The 25,804-nt window shown below is 39.5% G+C and overlaps 1 protein-coding gene across 1 annotated transcript; it reads right to left on the bottom strand.

Annotated features, from left to right (window-relative positions):
• Positions 1–62: 62 nt before the first annotated feature.
• Positions 63–25,544, bottom strand: tulp4a (TUB like protein 4a). The gene is made up of 14 exons (XM_079623904.1): positions 25,039–25,544; positions 23,621–24,322; positions 17,464–17,592; positions 16,086–16,247; positions 14,725–14,905; positions 13,380–13,487; positions 12,114–12,274; positions 11,007–11,231; positions 10,665–10,899; positions 8,850–8,994; positions 7,436–7,580; positions 7,249–7,342; positions 3,076–6,281; positions 63–1,900 (listed from the first exon to the last, which is right to left on the bottom strand). The coding sequence occupies exons 2-14, from the start codon at positions 23,870–23,872 to the stop codon at positions 1,784–1,786; spliced, it is 5,160 nt and encodes a 1,719-aa protein (XP_079480030.1). The 5' UTR covers positions 23,873–24,322; positions 25,039–25,544; the 3' UTR covers positions 63–1,783.
• Positions 25,545–25,804: the final 260 nt, after the last annotated feature.

Raw genomic sequence — 25,804 nt, 5'->3', positions numbered from 1 at the left:
TCTGATTGGCACATCTTACCCACCTATTGCTTAGCAGGGAAGATATGCATAATCAGGAAGGATGAAGACGGTAAAAAAAGTGGATGAAAAAAATAAAATAAAAAAACATTCAAGAGGAATTAGACTAAAAAACATCTAGTGCTAATGAACACCCAGGCACGTGCAGAGGGGGGGGCTTTGGGTGCTCGAGCCCCTGCCCTTTTTCAAAATTAATCAAAAGTGCCCTTCTCAAACAAATACCATTGATAATATTGTGGTCAATAAAACAAAATGCATTTGCTTATAATTTACATGACAATGTGTACAAGACTAAAGTAGCCTAAATTCACGTTTATTTTTACGTTTCTGTCAGTCTGAGGTGTCGTTGCTATAACGCGTTGCTATGGGTTGCGTCACTTGCGTCAAGTTGTGCGTGTCTTGCTTCGGTCTTGACTGACGGTCTCCTTTTTCGAGGCTCTAAAACTCCGGAGTAGTGTGTGGACGGCAGGCATAACCGTAGCAAAAGTTATGCGTTTTAGAATGAAAATGTACTAGTGTACACGTAGGTATCCCACACAGTCTGCTTGGGAACCGATGCTGTCGAGCGTCTTTCAGTAAGTATGGCTCGACGGCAGAACAAAAAAAAAAAAAAAGCTTTTTTTTTTTTATTACTATTATTATTTTTTATAATAAAAGGTTGTGTGTCGATTCAATTAAAAATCCACATAACACATATTTTAAAATATTACTTAATTCGCTGAAGCCTGTTTGTCATGCATAATACACCGAGCAATCGTCATCTGGCACAAGAAGTTCAAATATCATTGGACGGTCATTTATAAATAAATCATTTGAAAATTACATGGACAGACGAATTTACATTGAAGTCATCTGAATCTCTGTCGTTGAACTAATGGATGTTAATTGACTACAAACCAGCACCAAAAGTAGCATTAATGGTAAGTATAGTATTCAAGTCACTTGAATTTAGGCCTAGTCTATATTGATACACCGTTTACATTATGAAACTATCATAGTTTACTGCAGGCCTATAATGTGAAGTGTAGGCTGCCTGACAACAACACGCGAAATGGTGACTTTATTATTTTAACATTTTTGCACACACACATTACTATTTTTTTTTTAAAGAAGTCCCTTATGCGCTTTAAGCCTGCATTTATTTGATCAAAAATACAGATTATTTTTTTTTTAATAATGGTTTTCTATTTTAATATACTTTAAAAAATATAATTTATTTCTGTGATGCTAAGCACATATATTTATATATATGCCCCTTTTTATATTTGAGCCCCTGCCCCTGAGGAACTCTCTGCACGTCCCTGTGAACACCGCATCAATGGTTTGACCGTTGAGCTTATTCAGGGTTCTCTGTCTGCCAAAGCAAGTCCATCCGAACAGAGTACAGCTACAAGACTGGATATTCAGTCTTATTACTATTTGTTAATAAAATGCATTTTATGACCGCAAGCCAAAAAGCATCTAAATCTGATGCTAGCAATTGAACTCCAAGGGCAAAGTCCCTGGAAGTGTGTTTAGACGCGACCTCCGCAGAGTTTGACACACGTTAGCATCTTATGCAAAAAAAACAACAAAAAAAAATTAGTAAAATGACAGTATGTTGTACAGCAATTGATTTCAGTGCCCAGTAGTACCGCTAACACTTGGAAAATGTGGCAATTACTTCCCAGATGTAATTTTCAAGTATTAGTACTGCATCTTAAACTGGGAAAAAACAAAAAAACTGGAGAGCAAAAGAAAGAAATGGTGTTGTTGGCGCAGGCGATCACTTGAGGCGCTGGGTGACGTTAGCGAGCGCTACGGCAAAAGCTTGCACGGCTGAGAAGGGATACTGAAAGTCCAGTATGTACGCGTTCCCGTCGATCCTCCCGAACTGCATCACCTGGACGGAGCAAAGCAGGAGAGAAGTTAGCAAACCAAACCGCATCTGAAGCTTGTATAAAATAGTCAGAGTGACGACAGCGGCTCAACCTTCAGTTTATCAAGCGACCAGAATACTTTCTGTGTGGAAAAAAAACACAAAAACAAGAACTCTGTGTCTCTGAGTGAGGTCACTTCTGGGTTGTGCGTCAGAACGGAGGCTCACTATTGGCCAGCATCACACGCATCATCACACACATGACCAGCGTCGGCCAATAGCGAGCCTCCGTTCTGACGAAAGTCTTACGGGGTTGGAACAACGTGAGGGAGAGTAATTACTGACAGAGTTTACATTTACATATATATGAAGCTATATCTGTTATATTAAATTCTTGTATTTGATCAATTTATTAAATTAGATTACAGTCAAACCTAAATTTATTCAGACAACTACAACATTTCTCACATTATCACAGTTTATTTGCTTTATTTTAGTTTTTTTTTTAAGTGCTGGGCAACGATTAATCGCATCCAAAATAAAAGTTTGTTTCATATAATGTGTGTGTACGGTGTATAATTATTTTGTATATATATATATATATATATATATATATATATATATATATATATATAAATAAAAACACATATGCACATATATATTTAAGACTTTTACATTTTTAAATGAAATATTTATATATAATAATAATTACGTTATACGTTATTATATATATAAAATATTTCTTAAATATACATGCATGTGTGTGTATTTATGTATACAAAACAATTATACACAGCACACACACACACATATTATGTAAACACAAACTTTTATTTTGGATGCGATTAATCGTTGCCCATCACAATTTTTTTTTTCTTTTTGCGATTTAATCAGGTTACAAGTCAAATTCTCTTTAACTTTCCCATTCAAAAAAAATCTAATGGACTTTATGCACAGCTGCACTACTTCCTGAAATTTAGCCAGCTCCTTTGTTTCCCCGTCTGCCATTATTGGACAAACTGATTAATCCAGGTGTGCCTGACCAACAACAATAATCAGACACACCTGGATTAATCAGTTTGTCCAATAATGGCAGACAGGAAACAAAAGAGCTGGCTAAAGTTCAGCTGTGCATAAAGTCCATTGGACAAGCGTTAACGCTAAGCCCTAGATGTAGATGCACTAGATGTCTGGAGTACCTGTCTCCCCTCGAGCTCAATCTGGAAGTTCTTTGCCGATTCCTGCGTGACTCTTCCTCCAAAGTCCAGCTGGTAAACCTGCGTGGCTTCGTTCCACAGAGGCTGCTTGTTGGCCATGATGTAGACGAACCCCTGGCTCCCGAGGCCACGGTCCTCTTTCTCGTTAGCCTTTCGACACTTGATTTCGTCCAGCTCGCATCCTCCCGCACGCAAGTTTCTTTTTGCCTTCCAGCTCTTTTTCCCGCTCTGGCTCTGGTTCATCAGCTCATCTCCGCTGATGAACAGCTCCGGTTCGCTTTCCGAACTGTCCTGGAACTCGTTCGTAGTGGCCTTGCTTAGCTTTTTGGCTTTCAGCTGCTCTTTCTGGCCTTTGGGTTTCTTCTTGTCCCGTCCGCCTAATCTCGGGCTTGATATGAGCGAGTTGAAGTCACCAAGGGCACGACCCTCTTTTTTAGACTTGTTTCCGCCTCCTTCTGTGATTGCAGGAACGTTGGCTTCATCTGTCCGAGGGTTTTCCAACCGCTTTCGGTTCTTCTTCCCAAACCTATCCGCTCTTTGAGGAACCGGGCTTTCGTTGAGCGAAAGCACTTCTTGAAAGCCTTCCCCGGCTTCAGCAATTGCTTCCGGAGGACTGACCACATTTTGGAGATCTGGCGGTGGTGAAGAGAGAGGAGGTGGTTGAGGAGGAGGAGAAAGAACAGGTTTATCCAACATATGGGAAGTCTTTGGTGGAAGGGACGGAGCAGGACCTTGAGGACTTGGCAAAGGTGGACAGGGATTATAAGAACCCCATGGATGAAGAGAAATGGGAGTCACCGGTAAACTAGAACAAGTCGTCGTCCCAGGGTACATTGGTGGGAAGCAAGCAAGGTTAGGCAAATTTGGTGGGTAACCCGGTGGCAAGACCACAGATTGATCTTGCTGGGAAAAGGGAAGAGGAGCAACCAACTCTTTGGGAGATTGGGGACGTGGAGAAGCTAACGGGGGACCGTTATACCCTGCACTTGTTGGGTAGGGCAATGCAATCTGATACGCTCCTGCTTGCTGGAAAGTTGTGACATTAGGACTTGTCGGAGACTTGGGCGAGAGGACAAACGGGTGTCGGGAAACATCCAGATGTTGTGCGGCGCTGAGAACGAGTGGAGGAGGTTTGTGGGAAGCAGGAGGGACTCCAGAAGTGGGAAGAGTCGTCGTACGTTCCTGAGGAACCCAGATCTCTTCAGTAGCGGACGGATCCCATTGATACGGAGGCGGCCGTTTGACTGTCAAACTCACCACCTCCGTGTTAAGAGCCATTTGCCGTAGAGACTGATTCAATGACTCGTCCTCGGTGAAGGCAGAGTTGATGTACTCAGTTCTGTCTCGGTTTCCACTGCCACCGGATCCATCCATACTGAGCAAATTGTAGGAGGACTGGGAAGGCAAAGGCGAGGCACTGTTGGAGTGCACTATGACAGTGCTGTGAGGCGCACCACCCCCTGAAGGTGGAAAATCTTGCCTGATTATTGTCCCACCAGCTATCCCGTTACTCCCACTGCTGGAAGCCCCACTGCTAATCCCATTGTTACTACTGCACTGACTGCACGTATAGAGAGCCGTCGGTCCTCTCGGTTGGTACGAAGCGGACAAGGTGTTAGCTTTAGCCTTGGAGGGAAGAGTCCTCTGGGGATCAAGCATCTGGGAAACCTTTAGCGCAGCTTCCCGACTGTTTCGCCTCAAGGTAGCATGAATTAAGCCGCTGTCCAATCTCTGGCCGGGGTTTCGCCCTCCTCCGACCTGATTGGCTGAGTCAGGGTAAGGAGGCGGGTCTCCGCTTGGTATAGAGTACCTTGGCACAGTGAGCCGGTTTAACGTGGCTGAGGCGTAGGGCAATTGCGCCTTCTTCCCGTCAACAGTAGAGGAAGATGACGAGACCCTGAGGGTTGCAGAGCTTCCCGGGCCCTGAAGCGTGTAAACATTCTGGTTGCAAACTAGCCTCGTGCGCGGACGGCACACCTCCTCCACATTTCCACTGCTGTCAAACGTGGTGATGCGCTCATAGCCCAATGGGGTTTGGTACTGAGTTGCTTGTGCACCAGTTGGATACAGAGTCAGATCCCCTTTCTTTAGGCAAGCGTCCCCTGAGGATTGAGTGCTAGTGTTGCTCCCCGATGAGGTGGAGCTTGTAGAAGAAACGGCTGAAACCGTGCCGGGGTAAGGAGGCGGCGGGTTCATTTTGCTAATCTCAAGAGGGGCGGTAAAAACCACGGCATCACCCTCAGCCAGTTGTGGGGCAGAACGAGTCGTTTTGATTTTAAGGAGGAGCTCGTGCTCCACCCGCTCTGTACTGTGCTCTGCTGAAGGGGGAGCGACTTGTATTGTAGTTTGGGGAAGTTGAATGACTGGGCATGATGGTTGACCTGAGGGCAAACTTGGAACGGGGATTTGGATCTGATGCTGCTGTTGTTGTTGTTGCTGCTGCAACTGCTGCTGCATTTGCTGGTGCTGTAGCTGAAGTTGCATTTGCATGTGTTGCTGTTGGATTTGATGCTGAAGCTGTTGCTGCATTTGCTGTTGCTGCTGCATCTGTTGGATTTGCTGTTGCATGTGTTGCTGTTGCTGCTGTTGCATGTGCTGATGCTGCAATAACTGTTGCTGCTGCAGTTGATATTGTTGAAGCTGTTGCTGTAGCTGCTGTTGTTGATAATGCTGTTGCAACTGATGTTGTTGTTGTTGTTGTTGTGATTGCTGCTGTTGTTGGGATTGCACAACTAAAAGCCGACCAACATCCATTCCTCCAAATATTACCTGTCCAGGACTGGAATACCTCGCAGGAACGGTATATTGTGCCGTGAGCACATTGTCCTGCTGTCCTTGGTCTGAAACTGAAACTCCAGGTGGTGCCACAGTTGACGTCGGATTGGATAACACATCCAACTGGACGTTTTGATTGGCTAGTAGGGATTGGACAAGGCCGATGCTTTGTGTTGGGGACATGGCTTGGGCGGGGCTGTGTATGGGGGCAATGGGTATGTTGACAGTGCAAGTTGGATTATCATCAGTGATTCCTGATGCTCCCGTGACCGGCAGGTCATCCTCATCCTCACTGAAGACATTAGGACTAAACATAGGTAGGTTAATGTATTCCACTGAGATCTTCCTCACCTCAGGGAGGTATATGGTCATCTGTCTGGGCTGGAGGTGAAGCAAACTAGTCTTGTAGATAACTAGTAAGATGGGAAATATATATTAAATTAGGCAAGTAGGATGCATAAATCGATTTTGTATAACTAGGGGTGTAACGATACCCTCATGTCACGATTTGATACATATCACGATACAATATTATTGCGATACTCCAAGACTTATTATAAAAGGTTAAAGGTATAGTTCACTTTAAAATGAAAATTCTGTCATCATATACTCACCCTCAAGTTGTTTCAAACCTGTATGAATTTCTTTCTTCTGCTGAACACAAAGGAAGATATTTTGAAGAATGTCGGTAACCAAACAGTTAACTGGAGCCATTGACTTCCATGGTATTTTTTTTTCCTACTATGGAAGTCAATGGCTCCAGTTAACTGTTTGGTTAGCGACATTCTTCAAAATATCTCCCTTTATGTTCAGCAGAAGAAAGAAATTCATACAGGTTTGAAACAACTTGAGGGTGAGTATATGATGACAGAATTTTCATTTTAAAGTGAACTATCCCTTTAACATAATATGCACTGCTGATTAAAATGCTAAATTTGGGTCTGTAAATTAAAAGGCTTGGACTTGGTGCTGGAAACCCAATGCACAGGACAATAGAGACACCAGAATCAAAATATTCATGATTCAAAAGCTGAAAATACAGATTTTAGACGAATATGCTGCACTCTGTCACTGACTAGATATATTTAAAATAATGTATAGGCCACTTTTTACTGGTAACAAGACATTTGTCATTATCAGGACCCACAAATATGCATTATAATACATTATATATAGTAGTGTAATGCAGTACTGACACTAAAACTCTGAAAACGTGATTTTTTTTCACACAGAAATGTTAATTTTGGGTGAACTATCCACGATACATAGTCGCAGTTTTGTATTGCGATATATTTGTGACATGATATATTGTTACACCCCTAATAACCACATATCTTGTGGTTCATATTACTGAAAAAATAAAAATAAAAAATACAATACCTGCACCAAGATTTGCTGGCAAAAATGCTGCAAGCCCCACAATTTTGAACTTTGTTCCCCAAATGTTAGACGTAACTTGCGCGAGATAATTGTGCTACAAAGCAAGAAGACATAAATATTAATTCAGTGTGCAAATGTATGTTTTTACAAAATGTGGTGTATAACTAAAAAAAAATAAATGCAGTACCTGTGTGATGTCATCTAGGGGAAACTCTCGCCGAGTCAAACTTGGAGAGCCAATGGAGGGCTTGCGAATGGGTAACCGTGGCGATCGGGATATTTCCTGCGTGGTTCGGGAGATCTTGGGGGACTTACGGGGATCTATATTTATCCTGTTGGTAAAGGGACACACTAAGTCTCTACAGAGAAGGTAGCAAACGAAGAAAAGAGTTCAAGGTGAGTTTGTGGGAGAGCATGCAGTACAACAGAGTTTAACAAATCACGAGGATCCTCAAAAAATCTGTTTCTTATGCAATTCTGAAGCTTCATGCTACTAAGATTAACTGTATTTTCATGCATTTATTGTTACAAGTGATTACAAATGATCAAATCTTGCAAATGTTTTTGCATCTCAATGAAATTATCAATGCTTAACCATATCAAGTGCAATACAGTTATTCTTCTTATATAAGTTAAAGTCCCCCTGTGGTGAAAATCCAGCTTTTAATGTTGTTTATGTGTCTATGTGGTGTTTTTAATATATGCTTTAACACAAATCATGTGTAAATTCATAAGTCGACAGCATTGCTGGGTATTTTCTGCTTAAAACTGCAGTGAACCAAAGACGGTTTGAAATCGCTGGTGTTTCTGACGTCACACACTACCTTGTAACCAATCAGATCAACGTGTGATCATCAACCAGTGGATCTCTGAGTGAGTGAGTGGAGGCGGGGCTCATTTGCATATTCATAGAACTGCGTATACTAAATGAGGCAAAGGTGTCGAGTTACATTCAAGCTATTTTACGACATGAAGACTAAATATGTAATTTTGGTGATTAAAGATGAGTTTCAAAGGATACAATTATTGACTACAGGGGGACTTTAAAGGGATAGTTCGGCCAAAAATTATATTAAACCCATGATTTACTCACCCTCAAGCCGTTCGAGATGCATATGTCAATCATTTTTCAGACAAACTCATTTTCAGTTATTTTAGAAAATGTCTTAGATCTTGCAGGGGTTATAATGTCAAGTTATGGGGTCTAACTCCTTCAAGTCCCAAAAATGTGCATGCATCCTTCACAAAAGTAATCCATCCGGCTCCAGGGGGATAAACGAAGGCCTTCTGAGGGTAATCCGTGCGGTTTTGTCGTAAAAATATACATATTTAAACCTTTATAAATGAAGATAACTGGCTTCCGGCAACGGCAACTTGAAGGAGTTGGACCCCATAACTTGACATTATAACCACTGAAAGATCTAAGACATTTTCTAAAATAACTGAAAATGTGTTTGTCTGAAAAATGATTGACATATGCATCTCGAACGGCTTAAGGGCGAGTAAATCATGGGTTTAATATCATTTTTGGCCGAACTATCCCTTTAAGAAAAGCAATACAGTCTAACAATGTTCTCACAAATCTAAATAGCATGCATTACCTGGGAAGTTTGGGAGACTTGCTCCCTCTGGAGATCTTTGGTGATTTCTTTCCAACCCAATCATCGTTGAGCTCAATGTCACTCGAATCTGAGCAATTGCAGCTGTCAATCATGGAGGGGATGAAGTTGTTGCCATAGACTTCATCTGTGATAAAGAAACAATTTGAGGAACTAGAACCAGTATGGCATTTTGGTGCAGTTTTTTTCTCTCCTTACTTCATTTAGATTTTCTCCACATAAATGTGACATTTCAATGGTATCTGTAATTGTGTGATGTATTTTGTTTATATTTATACTCCTTAGAGTTACTTAAAGTTACTTTTAAAAGTAATGCATTACAATATTGCGTTATTTCCCAAAAAAGTAACTAATTGCGTTACTTAGTTACTTTTTATGAAATATAATGCGTTACATTACTTTTACGTTACTTTTTCTCACCTGGACTGGGCTTGCTTGTTTGTTTTTTAATAACATAAACAAAAAGTTATACTTTTGGTAAATGTAAATCCTCAGGATGAAGGAAATGCATATTTAACCCTTTTAGCCGCTGTTATTCTGGATTAACCCCTTATATTGGCATCAGCCATTACATATTTAAAACAGTAATATCCTATACTAAACCTAAACTAATCTTGACAAACTATATATCATTTGAAAGCTTACAATCTCTAGTTTACATATTTGGTGACTAATTTCAACCCTAACCCTAAATACATTACAGAGGAGCCGTAATTTATCAATTTGCAACAAGAATATGTTCATACTCCTGAGGCGTGTTCAGACCTTTATTTTGAAATCGCGATGAACATGAAAAATCATGAAAGAATGGTAGAAACCTCAGTTTGTTTTCATGCCAAGAGTTAAAAAGATAGCATCCATTCAATTCTTTTAGAAAAAAAGGTCTGAAAATGTTTTAAATATAAAGAAAATAATAATAGATTCAGCATTAGTGATGTGCAGCGAGCTATAATGCACATACGTGTTCTTCTGTGTTTCTTAGAGGCTGAATTCATTTCAAAATCTGCCAAACTTCCAACACTACTTCTGAATAGGATGTCTACTTTATAAATTGTATGAAAATTGTAAAAATAATGGTTCAGACTCAAACAACATGGAAATGGAGGCGCCCTTATATGGGCAGTAATGTCCACTAGTGGAGAAGTGTGGTACTGCGCCCAAACTAAATCTCACTGAACGCTCATTTTTTGAGATATCAACCTAACATTTGAAACACAACTTTAGATTTTTGCATTTTGAGAATCCACCAGGTTTTGAAAATATATATTTTATATAAAATAAGAATACAATTTTTAACATTGTACGTTTTCATAAACTCAAAACTTTTTTTTCTGTTTAACTTTCTTAATTTATTTCACTTCTACAAAAATCTGCCAAATGTCTTCTTTAAAACAAGACCAATCTTACATCTATATTCCAAAGAATTATGAATTTTACAACCATTTAAGTTCGAAATGTGCATTTTCATGTCTATTAAAAAAAAAGGGGGGTGCCGCTTAAGGGGTTAAAAAACAATAGGACAGAGGAGAAGAAGTTCAACACTCTTACTTCTAAATCTAATCTAAAGAAATGTTTGTTTATTAGTACGGTTGAATTAGATCTGGAAGGTCAGCAGCAAAAAAGTTGGTTAATAAAGTGAGATTAAATACATAAAGTAATTAAAACAGGAAAAGTAATCCGATTACTTAACTCAAGTTACTTGTAATGAGTTACACACAACACCACTCCTTAGTAAGTATAGGAATTCCACATGTCTTGTAAATAAAAAGGTGCATTTTGGTACTTGTATACACACACCTGTCTTCCCATCAGTCTTTGGGTCCATGATGACAAACTCAGGGCGAAGTTTGCTAATCCTCCGGCCTTTCAGAATAGGAACAAGTCCTCCTAGATACTCCAGATATAAAGTGTAGCACGGGCCGCCGACCTCCGGGTTGTCCTCGGTGCGCTTCATGGTGCAGTGCAAACGCTCGTTACCGGTTGTCGGGTAACTAACAAAGTCTCGCATGTTGTTGGGATCTGGGATGGGAGGCTAAAGGGAGGAGAGCGTGCCAGAAAAACAAAGACAAATGGGAAGCAATTGTCAAGGATATTCCATGAAATGAAGTGATGAACCAAAACTAACTTTAGATCTTGTACCTTAACGGTGGGAGCGAAGGCAGAAGACACGTATGTGCTGAGGCGAGAGGGCATGCTGAGCTTGGCCACGTCCTTCTCCTCGTGAACCGCACTGGCGATGGCCTTTTGGCAGAGCATCTGCAAGCTGGCGACCCGGTGTTCGACGCGGAGCACGTACAGCGCCGGGCCACAAGCCAGAAACAGTCGTGAGTCTCGATGGCCCCAACACAGCGTACTGATCGGCCTCTGAGTACACATGAGCACACAGTCAAACCAATTACTCATTCATAAACAACTGCCTCATTCCTGAACGAATCGGTTGAGTCAAAGATTCAATGACTCATTCATAAACAACTGCCTCATTCCTGAACGAATCGGTTGAGTCAAAGATTCAATGACTCATTCATAAACAACTGCCTCATTCCTGAATGAATCGGTTGAGTCAAAGATTCAATGACTCATTCATAAACAACTGCCTCATTCTTGAATGAATCGGTTGTGTCAAAGATTCAATGACTCATTTATAAACAACTGCCTCATTCTTGAATGAATCGGTTGAGTCAAAGATTCAATGACTCATTCATAAACAACTGCCTCATTCCTGAATGAATCGGTTGAGTCAAAGATTCAATGACTCATTCATAAACAACTGCCTCATTCTTGAATGAATCGGTTGTGTCAAAGATTCAATGACTCATTTATAAACAACTGCCTCATTCTTGAATGAATCGGTTGAGTCAAAGATTCAATGACTCATTCATAAACAACTGCCTCATTCTTGAAAGAATCGGTTGAGTCAAAGATTCAATGACTCATTCATAAACAACTGCCTCATTTTTTAATGAATCGGTTGAGTCAAAGATTCTATGACTCATTCATAAACAACTGCCTCATTCTTGAAAGAATCGGTTGAGTCAAAGATTCAATGACTCATTCATAAACAACTGCCTCATTCCTGAACGAATCGGTTGAGTCAAAGATTCAATGACGTGCTTTTTTGACTTGCATATCTGCATATTTTTGGTAATTATATGTGAAATTTACTAACAATTTCTGAGTGAAAATATATATTTTTTTTTATTACAGTCAGAGTAAAGGGTGTGTGTGTTTATACGAGCAAACACTCACCTGAGCAGGTGTTTCCAGTGAATAAATGTTTTCACCACTAACATTGTAAAATTTAACAATGGCATTTCGGGTCACTTGGGAAGGGTCAGAGGTCATTACGAGTCTCTCCATCCCAGTAACAGCCAGCAAGTCGCCCTGAGAGCACCACTGCACGACCACATCTGTCAAACACATCACACACATTACTTTTGTATAGAGTAGAGTACTTTATACATCATTTTTTCATCAGTAAAAACATTTAAAGTGCCCCTTTTATGCTTTTGTGGATATGATCTTTCATGCAGTGCGGTGTGTGGATGTAAAAGTTTTAAAAGATCAAATAAAGTTATTGTCTCCTTAAAGCAAGAAGTGATTCTGATCTGCTGAAACGAGTCAGTAAATCCAGTCTCACGTGTAGCTAATTTGCATAATGCCCGCCTCTGGTGTTGATTGGCTGAGCAGCGTCTCTAAGCCCCGCCCTCAAACACTGTAGTGTATCTGAGACTGGAAGAGTTTGGTTTGTGTCGTTCGTGTCGAGAAGACGCTGTTTTCTGAGATTTATACGGTAAAACCCACGCCATCCTTACTGTTCGTATCACTGTGATCAAGAGCTGAGATCCAGATATGATAATGACCAATCACAGCAGAGCAGCTCTCAGAGGCAGAGCTTAGAGACTGAATCTGACCAATCACAGAGCAGCTCTTAGAGAGGCAGAGCTTAGATAGACTGAATCTGACCAATCACAGAGCAGCTCTCAGAGAGGCGGAGCTTAGAGAGACTGAATCTGACCAATCACAGCAGAGCAGCTCTCAGAGAGGCGGAGCTTAGAGAGACTGAATCTCCGAACGAAGTGTTTCAGAGACTGAGAGAAAAGAGCTGATGCTGCAATAGATATTATTAGAAAATTAAAGTGTTTTATGATCTTGGATGCATGTAAACATACAGTAGGAACCTTTAAAATGGCAAAATAGGGGCACTTAAAAAAAAAATATAGCAAAGTAACAATGATCATTCACATATTTATACATGGCATCAGTGTACTGATTAAGCAAATAATGATTATTTTAGATTGTGTTGATCTCCCCAGTCTGAAAACAGACTCGACACAGGAAATCAATTTGCATTTTAATAGACATCCTTCTGTTCTTATACAGCAGATCGTTTCACAGCAGCTTCACAGTAAAATAACAAAATCAATGATGCAAACTCCATCATCAAATATAAATCCTGCTGTAAAGCAGCTCCACAGAAGACTAAATAAATAGATGAAATGTATAAAGAACCACCTTTGAGGCCAGTGCGTATTAACGTCGGTGAAAGGTCATCATAGTTGCTCATCAAACTGATGTCTCCAGACGTGAAGCAGACGGTCAACACCGGCTTCAGACTGTGCACTGGAGAGAAAACAGTGTTTTAGGGGTCGTTTCATTCACAATGTGTTGATTTTTATGTTTTTATTTTGTAATTTATAGGGTTATTATAACTAACTAGGGATACACAGACTGCACTAAAGTCTACCAGCTTATTCATAACCTTACGGCTAACATGTTCATACTAAGAGCTAAAAAAGTAAGTATTGATTTCAGGGGGCCTTTAAAGCAACACTAAAGCACTTTTCCTCTGCGGTCGCCCTACAGGTTGGAAGCGGAATTGTCCATTACCGCTGTCGCGAATAATTTAGCGTACCGCAGTCTACCGACGCACGCTCGCTGTTTATCCAGCGCCGGCTCTGGAATGAACGATGTCCACAAACAAGGTAGAGTATGATGCATGATTTCATGAAAGTATGATGTATTGTGACATCAGAAACGAAGAAAAATGAATTACCGTATTTTCCGGACTATAAGTCGCACTTTTTTTCATAGTTTGGCTGGTCCTGCGACTTATAGTCAGGTGCGACTTATATATCAAAATTAATTCATACTGACTGAGATTAACCAAGAGAAAACATTACCGTCTACAGCCGCGAGAGGGCGCTCTAGTTAGCGGAGTTGTTCAGAAGCGACACAGAGGAAGAACTCGATGGATTCAGTGTTGAGGAGTGAGATCGGGAGCTTGGTGAACTTGCTGACCGGTAACTTGTTGGACTCGCTGGCTAATGCTAGTTTAGCCTCTTTAGCCTCCGGTATATGTTCTTTATGCTAATGTGTAGCTGAATAACTGTTAATGTGTTACGCTAACACACCGGACACTATTCAGCTGTTGTTCTGTGTGCTGTTGTGGAGCTGAATAACTCGCCTTTTCCAGATTAAATGTCTGTTCTTGGTCTTGGAATTTGTGAAATAAATTTCTCAATAAATGCGACTTATAGTCCAGTGCGACTTATATACGTTTTTTTCCCTCTTCATGACGCATTTTTAGACTGATGCGACTTATTGTCCGGAGCGACTTATACTCCGTAATACGGTAATGACTATTGTAACTCTTGACGTAAAGCAAGCCAAATTTGTAGTTTTCTTATGTCTCATTAGAACTACAGAAACGCGACCCGATCTGTGTGGTTATAGCAGATATAGGGCCGTTCACCGTTACGACTTGATGAACCGCCAAACCGATTTTGGAAACATTATAATAAGGTAAAAGATCTTCTTTAGTGTTGCGTTAAGATTAGGGTTAGGGTTGCGGTGTTACCCTGCAGAGGCGTGTAATCATCCGAGTCCGTGTCGCTCTCACTGCTGTCCTCCACCAGGAAGCTGGGATAGTTCCAGGCCATGCTGGCGATGCCCTCGGCCTCGTGGAGGAGGATATGAGCCAACATGCGGCCGTGGCAGTCCATGACGATCACCTGCCCGTCCGCCGTGCCGAACAACACCTGAGGGGCAACGACACCATTACTACACTTTATCTGAGTGCATTTCGAAAGGTTGGATAACACATTTGACAGTGTCCTTGTTATTTATTTATTTCGAATTTATGCAAAAAGAACATTCGACAAGAAAATAAAATCGAGTACACAAATCAAATCAAGTTGAACATAAAAAAATAATAATAATTAACAATAGTTACAGCCAGATTTTTTTTTTTTAACCATTGTCCATTGCATATTCGAAAAGGAGTGGGAAGAAGAAAAAAATACTTTACAGTTAAGTTACATGTACTTACCGTGGTAAATTTTCCATAATTACATGCAAATAACCCTCAACCAAACCCTAATCCTCACCCTATAATAAGTTCATGTTGTTAATTATTATTACTCCGTACTTACATATATAATTGCACTGTAACAATGACACCTTAAAATAAAGTGCAACCTTAAATTGTTTAAGTTTCATGGCTTCACTGTTATTGCAAATAAATTTGTATTAAATCAAATCTAGGAAAGTAAAAATAGACATTACCGAAATGTAAAAAATATAATATAATAAATATTTTTTTTAAATTATACCGGTATAATAAATATACAATTTATATATGAAAAAAAAGAAAGCATTTCAGAGATTATTTTATAAGGCCCTGTTATTGTAAAAAACAAAAACAAAATTATAAATTATTAAAGATTTATGAATTCAGTTGAGACATTTTGATAATAAAAATTTAGTTGAACCATTAAACCGGAATCTACAGAAATGAAAACAGAAGATTTGGGGGGAAATATTACATTTTATGTAACCTTTAAAAAAATTGCTGTTGAATTGAATGAATTGCATGATTTCAATTGATTAGACGTGTTTTGATTATTAAAACTGAATAAACCGGAGTAAACTGAAACTGAAATAAATAAATAAATAAAAGTGGATTTAATAGGGCCCTATTTTTATGTTTAGAACTTTTATTAACTAAATAAATTGTTGTTAAATTGCATAAGTTTCATGATTTTAATGAATTAGACGCGCTTTCTGATTCTTTGTAAACTTAAAATAACCATTAAAATGGAATCCAAAAAGAATCTTACAGAATCAAAACAAAAAACGTGGGATTTCTGAAAAAAAAAAAAAATGTAATGATTTAATTTCATAGAGCCCTGCTATACAGGAGAGTTCAGAGGTCGTTACCTGCTGGTCGTCGGGGGTCCAAATCCCACATGTGATCTGAGACTCCAGGTTGATTTCAGAGGACCAGTGGCGCTGACCGCTCACCGACCCGACCAGCACAAAACCATCCCGGTAGGAGATCAGAGCCTGCGTGCCGTCATGTGACCACGTGAAGTCACTCACCTGCACAGGTACAGTGCAGTCAGCTTTATTCATCATGCAGCGCTTTATACAACACAGAGCGCCTCAAAGCAGCTTCACAGAGACAACAGGGAAATAATGCAACCGAGTGTGTGTCCAGAAGAAAACGGCGTCACGGTCCGGTTTTAAACGGGTTAGCTCATCCAAACATGAGGGAGAGGAATTACTGACAGAGTTTACATTTATGGGTAAACTAACCCTTTAAGTAAGTTCAGTGATGGGTCATTTATGTTGTAAAAAAGTTATTAATTTAGTAGTTAATTTATATATAGCCGCTCTGATAAAGCCGCTTTATCAGTAAATTAAGGCGAGACACTGCAGGTGAATAGGGTAAAATTTTTAACTAGCAGATATCACCATGAAACTTTCCCAGTTGATTCCCTACATTAAGACGAGAAAAAAATGTATTACAAGTTTTCTGTAATTTAATGTTTAAATATGCAAATTAGGCTATATCTAAGTAAATCTGCGCTAATTTGCATATATTTTAAAAAACGAAATCTGAGTATTGGATAAAGACAGGTTAAAAAAAATTTTTTCATTGTGTTGACATATTAGATGGGAAAAAATGACAGAGGGATTTATGGATATCTACTTTTGTTATTCTGTAAATCAGAATATACTGTCAATAGCCTTAAAAAATAGATTTTTGCCATGTTTTTTGGAATAAAATGTTATATAAATCAGGCTAGGAATAATATAATTACAAATCCCTCAGTAAATGTCTTCATAATATAACTAGGCACAAGACTGGAAGGTTTGGTGTGTATCGGTGCGACTGAAGTGGAGATTTCAGACTTGGAGAATGAGAGAAAAGTCATTTTGAGAGAAAACGGGCTTTAAAGATTTATCATCAGCCAATGAGATTGTGCATTCAGCCCTTTTACTCTCACGATTGGCTGCTGATAAAAATGAAATGACCATATTTGGATCCGACAGCATTGTACAGGAGAGAGAGAGCTTTCTAACGCCAACTTTTGTTGAATTTATGAGGAATCTACAGACGCAAACAGACACAGTTAGTAAAATAAATGTGCATTTCAGACTTTTTTTTCACCACAAATCTGAAAAAAGACGTGTTATTGAAGACAAATATCCCAAAATCTCAAAATTGACCAGTGAAGAAACAGCCTGCCGTGTCTCAGCACATTACCCATCAGTGGGCGAGACGTGAGCTTCACGATGCCGTCAGCCTCACCTGAGCTCCTCGGTCGTTGACCAGCTCCACAGACCAGCGGCCCTCGTACTGGATCCACACGAAGATCCCGCCGTCGGTGTCGCAGGTCGCCAGCTTCTGGAAGGGCTCGTTCCATCTCACCAGCACCACCTACAGTCCAGGAGCGACAACACGCCACCGTTACCGTACCGTGACCCGCCGCTGACACTGAAGCTTGTTGAGCAGTTTTATCTGTATAATATTTTGCATGTATATATATTCACATATAAATAAATAGCACATTTTTCTTAAATATACAGTATACGTGCATGTGGGTGTGTATTTATGCAAAATAATTATAATTTAATCGCAATTAATTGTTGCCCAGCACTACCGGTAATTTAAATAGACTAATATATTTGAACAACTTTACTTGTTAGCATGCAAAGGCCTCCAATAAGACAAAAAGCATTTATGGATTTTATTTATTTTAATTTTGTTATGCAAAACTAGGCATTTATTTAAAATATTTAAATCCCAGCAAAAAAATAAATAAATAAATATATATTTGCTGGGATTTAAATATTTAAAATAAATGCCTAGTTTTGTATCTATGCAAAATGTAGATTTTGTTTTGTACTTGTATCTATAATTTGAAAATATATATTTAAATCCCAGCAAAAAAAAATAAAAAATAAAAATATATAGTATATATATGTTTTTTTGTTTTGTTTTTTTTGCTGGGATTTAAATATATATATTTTCAAATGATAGATATAAGTTATCCAAAATACAACATTATACATTAAAATACAAAGTTTATAATGGCTAGTATTGTTCAATAAATAATAATGTTGTTGGCATACTTCATATATTTTTTTTTTCCGAAAAAAACTAAAAATTTCATATGAATTGTATTTAAACAAGTCAAGCAGTTTTCAAGCACCTCTCCGTAAATATGGCTGTTTTCAAGGGTTTTCCAGGACTTACAAGTATTTTAAGCATCTTGTATGAACCCTCACACACACACACACACACACACACTGTGTGTAAACAACGTGTGAGCAATCCCATAATGCCAGAGGCGCAGGTAAACACACACGGGTCTATATTGAGGCCAGAGAACAGTCGTCCGGCTCGGGCGGACCGTGGCGCTGCGATCTCATAACGAGATCAGACTGAAGCAGGTTTAGCTGGGATTACGTGTCGTGCTGAAGGACCCGACGCCACGGGGAGAGTCCGTGATCTCCTGCTTTATTAACTCACTCCCGCGTGTGGAGACGCGTGCTGAACACGTGGCCTTCTCATCACGGGTGACGAGTGACTGTACAGTCTGGGACTTGCTGCTGGACACCCGATGAACAATAGAGACTCCAGAATAACAATATTCATGATCCTGAAGCTGAAAATACTGAATTATTTTAGACGAATATGCTCGTGCTGTCACTGAATAAATCTATATAAAATAATGTATAGACTTCTTACTGGTAACATCAGACATTTGGCATTATCAGGACCCACAAATATGCACTATTATACATTATATATAGTAGTTTAATGCAGTACTGACACTAAAACTCTGAAAATGTGCATTTTTTCATCTCACAGTAATTTTTGGCATCTCCTACAACAGGTTTACACGCATCCAAGGGCAAAAAACACATCTCATAATATTATATAATAATAATCTCATAATATTCTTTGCACATCACCTGATTCCTCAGAGTCTGAAAACGGTTCATTCGAAGATTCAGTCTCTCTAAACTCCGCCTCTCTGAGAGCTGCTCTGCTCTGATTGGTCAAGACGGTCCAGTGTGTTGTGATTGGTCGACCACTTACAGCGTGTCGGAAACGAAACACCCATTACTACATAATTAACATATTAATTCCATGAACATCTCGAATCAAACTCTTCCAGTCAACGGCTTTAAACGACACCAGACGATGAATACGGGTCTTATCTAGCGAAACCATCGTCATTTCAGAAATAAATAAACAAGTTTAAGTTTTATAAGCACAAGCGCTCGCCTTGCTCTGTTCTGTGATGCGCGTTCGTGACGTCACGTAATACGCAGTTACGCTGTAAAGGTCTCGCTTGACGAGTCAGTGTTTACAGATGTGCGGGAGGAGGACCATACACACATATTCAAATGTCTTTGTGTCAGTTTATCGTGTAAAATGCCCATCTCGTGTGTGTATCCTGGTGTTGGAATATTAAAAAGCCTAAAAGAACATTTTCGTCAGGACAGATCGACCTTTACAGCGTAACTGTGTATCACGTGACGTCACGAACGCGCATCACAGAACAGAGCAAGGCGAGCGCTTGTGCTTATAAAACTTAAACTTGTTTATTTATTTCTGAAATGACGATGGTTTCGCTAGATAAGAGCCGTATTCATCGTCTGGTGTCGTTTAAAGCCCGTTGAAGCGGCGCTGACACTGTCATCTGGACCTTGACCCGTTTGGGGCCCATTGACGTCCATTATATGGAGAAATGTGTTCATCAAAAACCTTCATTTCTTTTCCACTGAAGAAAGAAAGACATGGACATCTTGGATGACATCGGGGTGAGGAAACTATCAGCAAAAGTTTTTTTAAAGTGAACTAATCCTTTAAGAGAATCGAACCATTAGAAAAAATGTGACTATGTGAATGAAGTGAGCAATGCCAGTCCTATAATGACGTCAGTCCGATATTATAATAAGTTATAATAAGTGTTGTTGTGAATGTAAAGTTAAAGCGATACATTTCAGGGTTTTTCAGCTAGTTTTGCTTCCAGAATTCCAGAGGAAATCAAATTTGTATTGGACATCATATTTATTTAATAATTTTTTACTTTTTTAATGCATATGCATTAATTTTTTAATGCATAATATGCATTATTTTTTTTATATTTAATGCAATGCATCACGTCCATGAAGACATACAGTCTAGCAACAGACAGACTCTCTCTTAACCTCAGACGCGACCCATGATCTGGTTACATAAGGTGGACTTAACTTGTAACAGGACAAAAGCTGCGTAGAAAACATGAGAATCATCTTTGCGCCTTATGATTGAAGGATCGTTCACCCAAAAATATGAATTCTCACAGACAATGTTGTGCCAAACATGCAACACAAGGAGAAAATAAAGTCTTATGGAACCGCTTTATGATTTGTTTTTTGTCACGTCTGCTTTCGGCGCATGAAAGAGAGCGGCGTAAACAGGAGAACAGGAGTTCAAATGAGCACGTGTTTTAGAAACATATTAAAGTTCACATATTGTGTGCTCTAAATATGCTGCGAACTAGATCAGCTAATATTTCCTTTCTCCCAAACGACTATTTTTAGACTCATTTGGCCTCACGTTACAGATAAAGTATGAAAGAGTGTGTGTGTGTGTGTGTGTGTGTGTGTACACGTTTCATATGAGAGGCAGATGTCGAGACGCTTTAAAGATGCAACAAGGTTAAGAATCCCAGCAGAGAACAGATTACATCTGGTTTATTTTTACCCACCTCTATTTTTCGCTCTCTTTATGTGTGACGGACACTCAGTGAAAGAAGCAAAAGCTTCTTAGTTTTGTTTTTTTGATGCAAAAATCACATTGTTTTAGATTAGATCAAACATTGACTGTTCATTTAGAAAGTGTTTTTTCATAGAAAAATGCAAGGTCTCAAGACAATGTTTGTAAAAGTTAAACTTTTTATCTTAAAAAAGCGCAGACACTGTGTTTGCGCGCGAGTGTGTCTGCACGCGCAAGAGAGACCGAGTGCATCTGAGAGCGCGCGATATAGTGTGTTTGACCGCGAGAGTGTCTGCACGCGCAAGAGAGACCGAGTGCGTCCGAGAGCGCGCGATATAGAGTGTGTCTGCGCGCAAGAGACCGAGTGCGTCTGAGAGCGCGCGATAGAGACCGAGTCTATTTGCGCGCAAGAGAGACCGAGTGTGTCCGACCAGCACTGCATTTTTCATTCTTTACTCTAAGTCTAAATGACTCAGAGAAACTTCACTATATGCTCGGAAAGGATGAGCTGCAAAATACACACCATACCAGGTGGTCAATCTATTGTATTTTTTTGTGAGTGTGTGCGTCTGTGAGTGTGTGCGTCTGTGAGTGTGTGCGTCTGTGAGTGTGTGCGTCTGTGAGTGTGTGCGTCTGTGAGTGTGTGCGTCTGTGAGTGTGTGCGTCTGTGAGTGTGTGCGTCTGTGCGTGTGTGCGTCTGTGAGTGTAGTGTGGAGAACAAGTTCTGACGTTTAAACAAATCCTGTTAAGTTATCTGATTTGTATTTTTCTTTATTTTTTAAAAATTATTTATTGTTCTGACAGCTCAGGTCCCTTAAACAAAAATATACATCTTTTTGTGCACTTTATTTAAAAAAAAAGTCCTATATATTTGGCAGATGTAAAGCACATGTGTATGTTTTTTGTGTTAGTCAATTAAAAAAAAAAAAAAATTACTTTAACAGCTCAGGGATGTTCAAGGAGCCGAGCCTGTTTGTGAACTTTCTGAAGATTTTTTTGAATTTGCACTGTCAGTTCTGTTTTTGAATAAAGGGTTGGAAATTAATGCTTGTTTATTTTTTATCCGATTAATCGAAAAAATAATCGACAGATTAATCGATTATTAAAATAATCGTTAGTTGCAGCCCTATTTCATACAAATATTAGGCTACGGCATAATTGTATATGTTGTGCCGTAAAGCAAATTCTCTGTGATTCTCGCAAGATTTGGCGGGCACCACCTCTAAACCGGCATTACTGGTTTCGCCAGCGGCCCTATACCAGTTCGTTTACCATCGAAGCTGTTATATTAAGGTACAAATCTTGCATAGTGTGCCTTTAAAGGGATACTTCACCGCTGGAAAGATGAATTTGTATTTAAAAAGGGTCATTTATGTAGTAGAAATGTGAAATTATCTTTGAATTTGGAGACTTCTAGACTGAGAAAAGCCAAAACATTTTTTTTTGGCTTATGGGGATGAAAGACTACAACTCCCAGAATGCACTTGCTTCGCTGCCCTGCGAGGCCACGCCCAAGCCACGCCTACCGGTAAGAGCGCAGTTAAACAACTAGGCTAGGCTACTAGTGAGTCTCCGTGACGAGTCTGCCAGGACGAGACTGGTGGCCGCGGGAGAACGGTGGCGGGATAACTGATGGGCGGCGCCTGTGAGACGCACCGGTCTCGTATCTCTCACGGAGGAGCGGGAAAAATTGTGACCCATGTGACTGTTTTTGTGGTCCAGGGTCACATATTTACACTGTCTGAATCGTAAACAGTATGTGTGAACAAGTGACCGATTTCAGCCGCAGCTTCAGCGTCTGTTTATAATGAAGGGGGCGGGGCTTCACATTCTAGAGAGCGTTTGATTGGACAGAAAATCTGATGAGAAGCCGAAGTGCAGAGTGATGTCATCAAATCATTGATCCGGAGAGAGTAAGTTTTGAATGCTTATATCTATCTTTGGAGGACGCTAGCTTATAGATAACAGTAATGCTAACATATTCATACTAAAAGACAAAAACATTTTGATTTCATGTGGACTTTAAACATAATATGCATATAATATTTTGTGCGTTTTGTAAGGTTCATCTCACACCTTTTGTTTTGACCAATGACTTCTTCAATCCTGGGAACTAATGCATTATTTAAATTCCTTCGCTTGTTAGCATGCAAAGTAGGGCTGTAAACGATTAATCGCGATTAATCGAATCCAAAATAAAAGTTTGTGTTTACATAATAATGTGTGTGTGCTGTGTATAATTATTTTGTATATATAAATACACACACATGTATATATTTAAGAAATATTTGCATTTATATACTGCATTTATTTATATATATGATTTATATTATATATAAATAGAACCATTTTATATATAAATATAATTTTTTTCTTAAATATATACATGTGTGTGTATTTATATATACAAAATAATTATACACAGCACACACACATTATTATGTAAACACAAACTTTTATTTTGGATTCGATTAATCGCGATTAATCGCTTACAGCACTAATGCAAAGTCCTTTTTTTTTATGCAATTTTAATGCAAATTAGAATTTAAAGAATTTTTAACCACGCAAAATTAAACAGCCATTACATTTACTTTCTCAGGGACTTGAAATCACTTTTTTTTTTTCGGCATCCGGAGATTGCACCGGCATCACCCAACCTTAGGCTTGTTCTGTAATGTTTCTAGCGCCCTACCTCACTATTGTGTCCCCTCAGGTTGAAGTTGATGCGCTGCGGGGTGGTCCGGTCTCTCCGGCAGTGGCTGGAGGTGAACGTCACGCCCACGACGCCCCTGCCGTTCCCCGTGGCGAGCCAGCCTTCCTCATAATAGCGTCTCCGGCACACGGGCTTCTCCTTCTCGCTTCGGGGAACGCGACCCTTCCAGGACAGGCACAAGATGTTGGAGTCGCTGCACAGGACGGGACCGTTTTCCACAGCCGCGAACATATCCGCACGAACGGATTCACGCAAATCCACGAAGTCACCCGGCTCACCGGCGGGTCCTTGGGGTCCGGGGGAGAGCGGCTGCCTGTTCACGACCACGTTCGGTCCGAATGCATCCGCAAAACTGCATAAAACTACTAGCAAGGCACATATATCATGCTGATAGGCTAACACACAACAAGTGCCGGAATATCCAGGTGGGAATTCACCTGTGTGTCCGAAGAGGTTGAAGATATCCAAGTCTCAAAGAAAACTTTCCCCTCCTTCAGGCTCGAAGAAGCTTAACCTCATGATGTCATTACGCACGATGGTGCCGTGACGTCACCGACGCATGAAAACGCTCCGGTCCTCGTGCTCGCGGCGGTGGTGGCAGCAGCGGCGCGCGCACGGGATTCTCCTGCGCGTGTCGTCATCGCATCAGAGGAGCCACCGGCCAATCAGCGTCGGGGATTCCTTTTTAGAGGACAACGGCAGACATGATATAAACACAATTAGCGATTCAGAATTAAGCACAATTAATCATAATTGAGCATCACTTACAATATAAAAGTCTCGAGTGATGTTATACGTTAAAACTCAAAACAAGTTAGTTTGTTAGATAGCAGGAATACTTTCTTAGCCGAATAAATGGCGGTTTAAAAATACCTCAGAATTTCGAAAAATCCCCTCTAATCACAGTATAGGAACATTAATACATATTATTTTTAAAACGATCACTCATTCAGTGCTCTAGATCACAAGTAAACGACACAAACATCCTAAATGTCGCATCTTATAACCGAGATCTGACAAAATAACACTCATATTTTAAGAATCAAGTATGTATTAAACGATCCCGATGAAGTCCAGTACATAAACCCGACATGATTACAATACGCGCTTGTTAGATTTAAACAGCTGACACTTCTGAGAAATCCGTCTGGATGCTATCTTTACATGTACTCGATTGATTCGTCCGGTAAATCGCGTTTATAATCAGCCCGTTGTTGGATAAAACCCTCTTTGCTGCATTTCTGCGCGTCTGGCTTTTGTTAGCTCCGCAGCTACACTCACTTCGCGCGCTCCCTCATTGTTTTTCCACTATAAAACACAATATCAGGATGTGCTAGGAGAACGGAACCGGTCTAGGGATGATACCGAAACCCAAAGGAACCCGTGGCGATCTTTACCTGTGTGTGTGGATGTGAGAAGAGTGTGTTTTTAGCGCTGCTGTCTCTGATTCTGATGATGCCTGGGCCGCTCGCGATGGGTCACGTGACCACCATATGATCACACAATATTATATATTTTTCCTCTCAGTGATTTATTTCCAGAACGTGTACAGGGGATGTGTGTGTATTTGTTTTTATTTTTTAAATAAAAATATAACAGAAAATAAATAAATAAATAAAACCATAAAAAACAGTGAATATTTTTTCAGTTGATCGTGTCTCATAATTTTATTTATTTAGATTTTTTGGCAGATTTATATTTTAATCAAAATAAGCAAGAGCAAGAGGTGGAGGGAAAACAAAACTAAAAATACTATTTACTTAAAATTACTTATTACAATTAATTTCATAGGTTTTTATTGAAGGAAATTCATCATAATGCGTTATAATTATAAATCGAAATGCTTTATAAGTGTTTTATTTCTACGCTATAAATAAAACATTTATAAAAATAAACAAAAAACACAATATTACCGTTCTCTTATTTTTCTTTTCTTTGTTTATTTAGGTGGTTTCAGTGTTATCGTAATCAAACTTCTCATGTTCATATTTAATAATTGAAATGAACGATGTGTTTGGAAGCTTGAATATTTGCGTGGTTCAAATTGAAGTATAAACTATTGTCAATAAAGTGTTTTTGCGATACAGTTATTCAGTCACAATAAATCATTACACGTAACAAATACATAAACTAGTTTTTAACACAAAAGCCGTTCAAAAAGTG

Source organism: Phoxinus phoxinus (genome assembly GCF_949152265.1).
Source record: "Phoxinus phoxinus genome assembly, chromosome: 9".
Lineage (NCBI taxonomy): Eukaryota > Metazoa > Chordata > Actinopteri > Cypriniformes > Leuciscidae > Phoxinus > Phoxinus phoxinus.
This window is presented reverse-complemented; position numbering and strand designations above follow the sequence as displayed.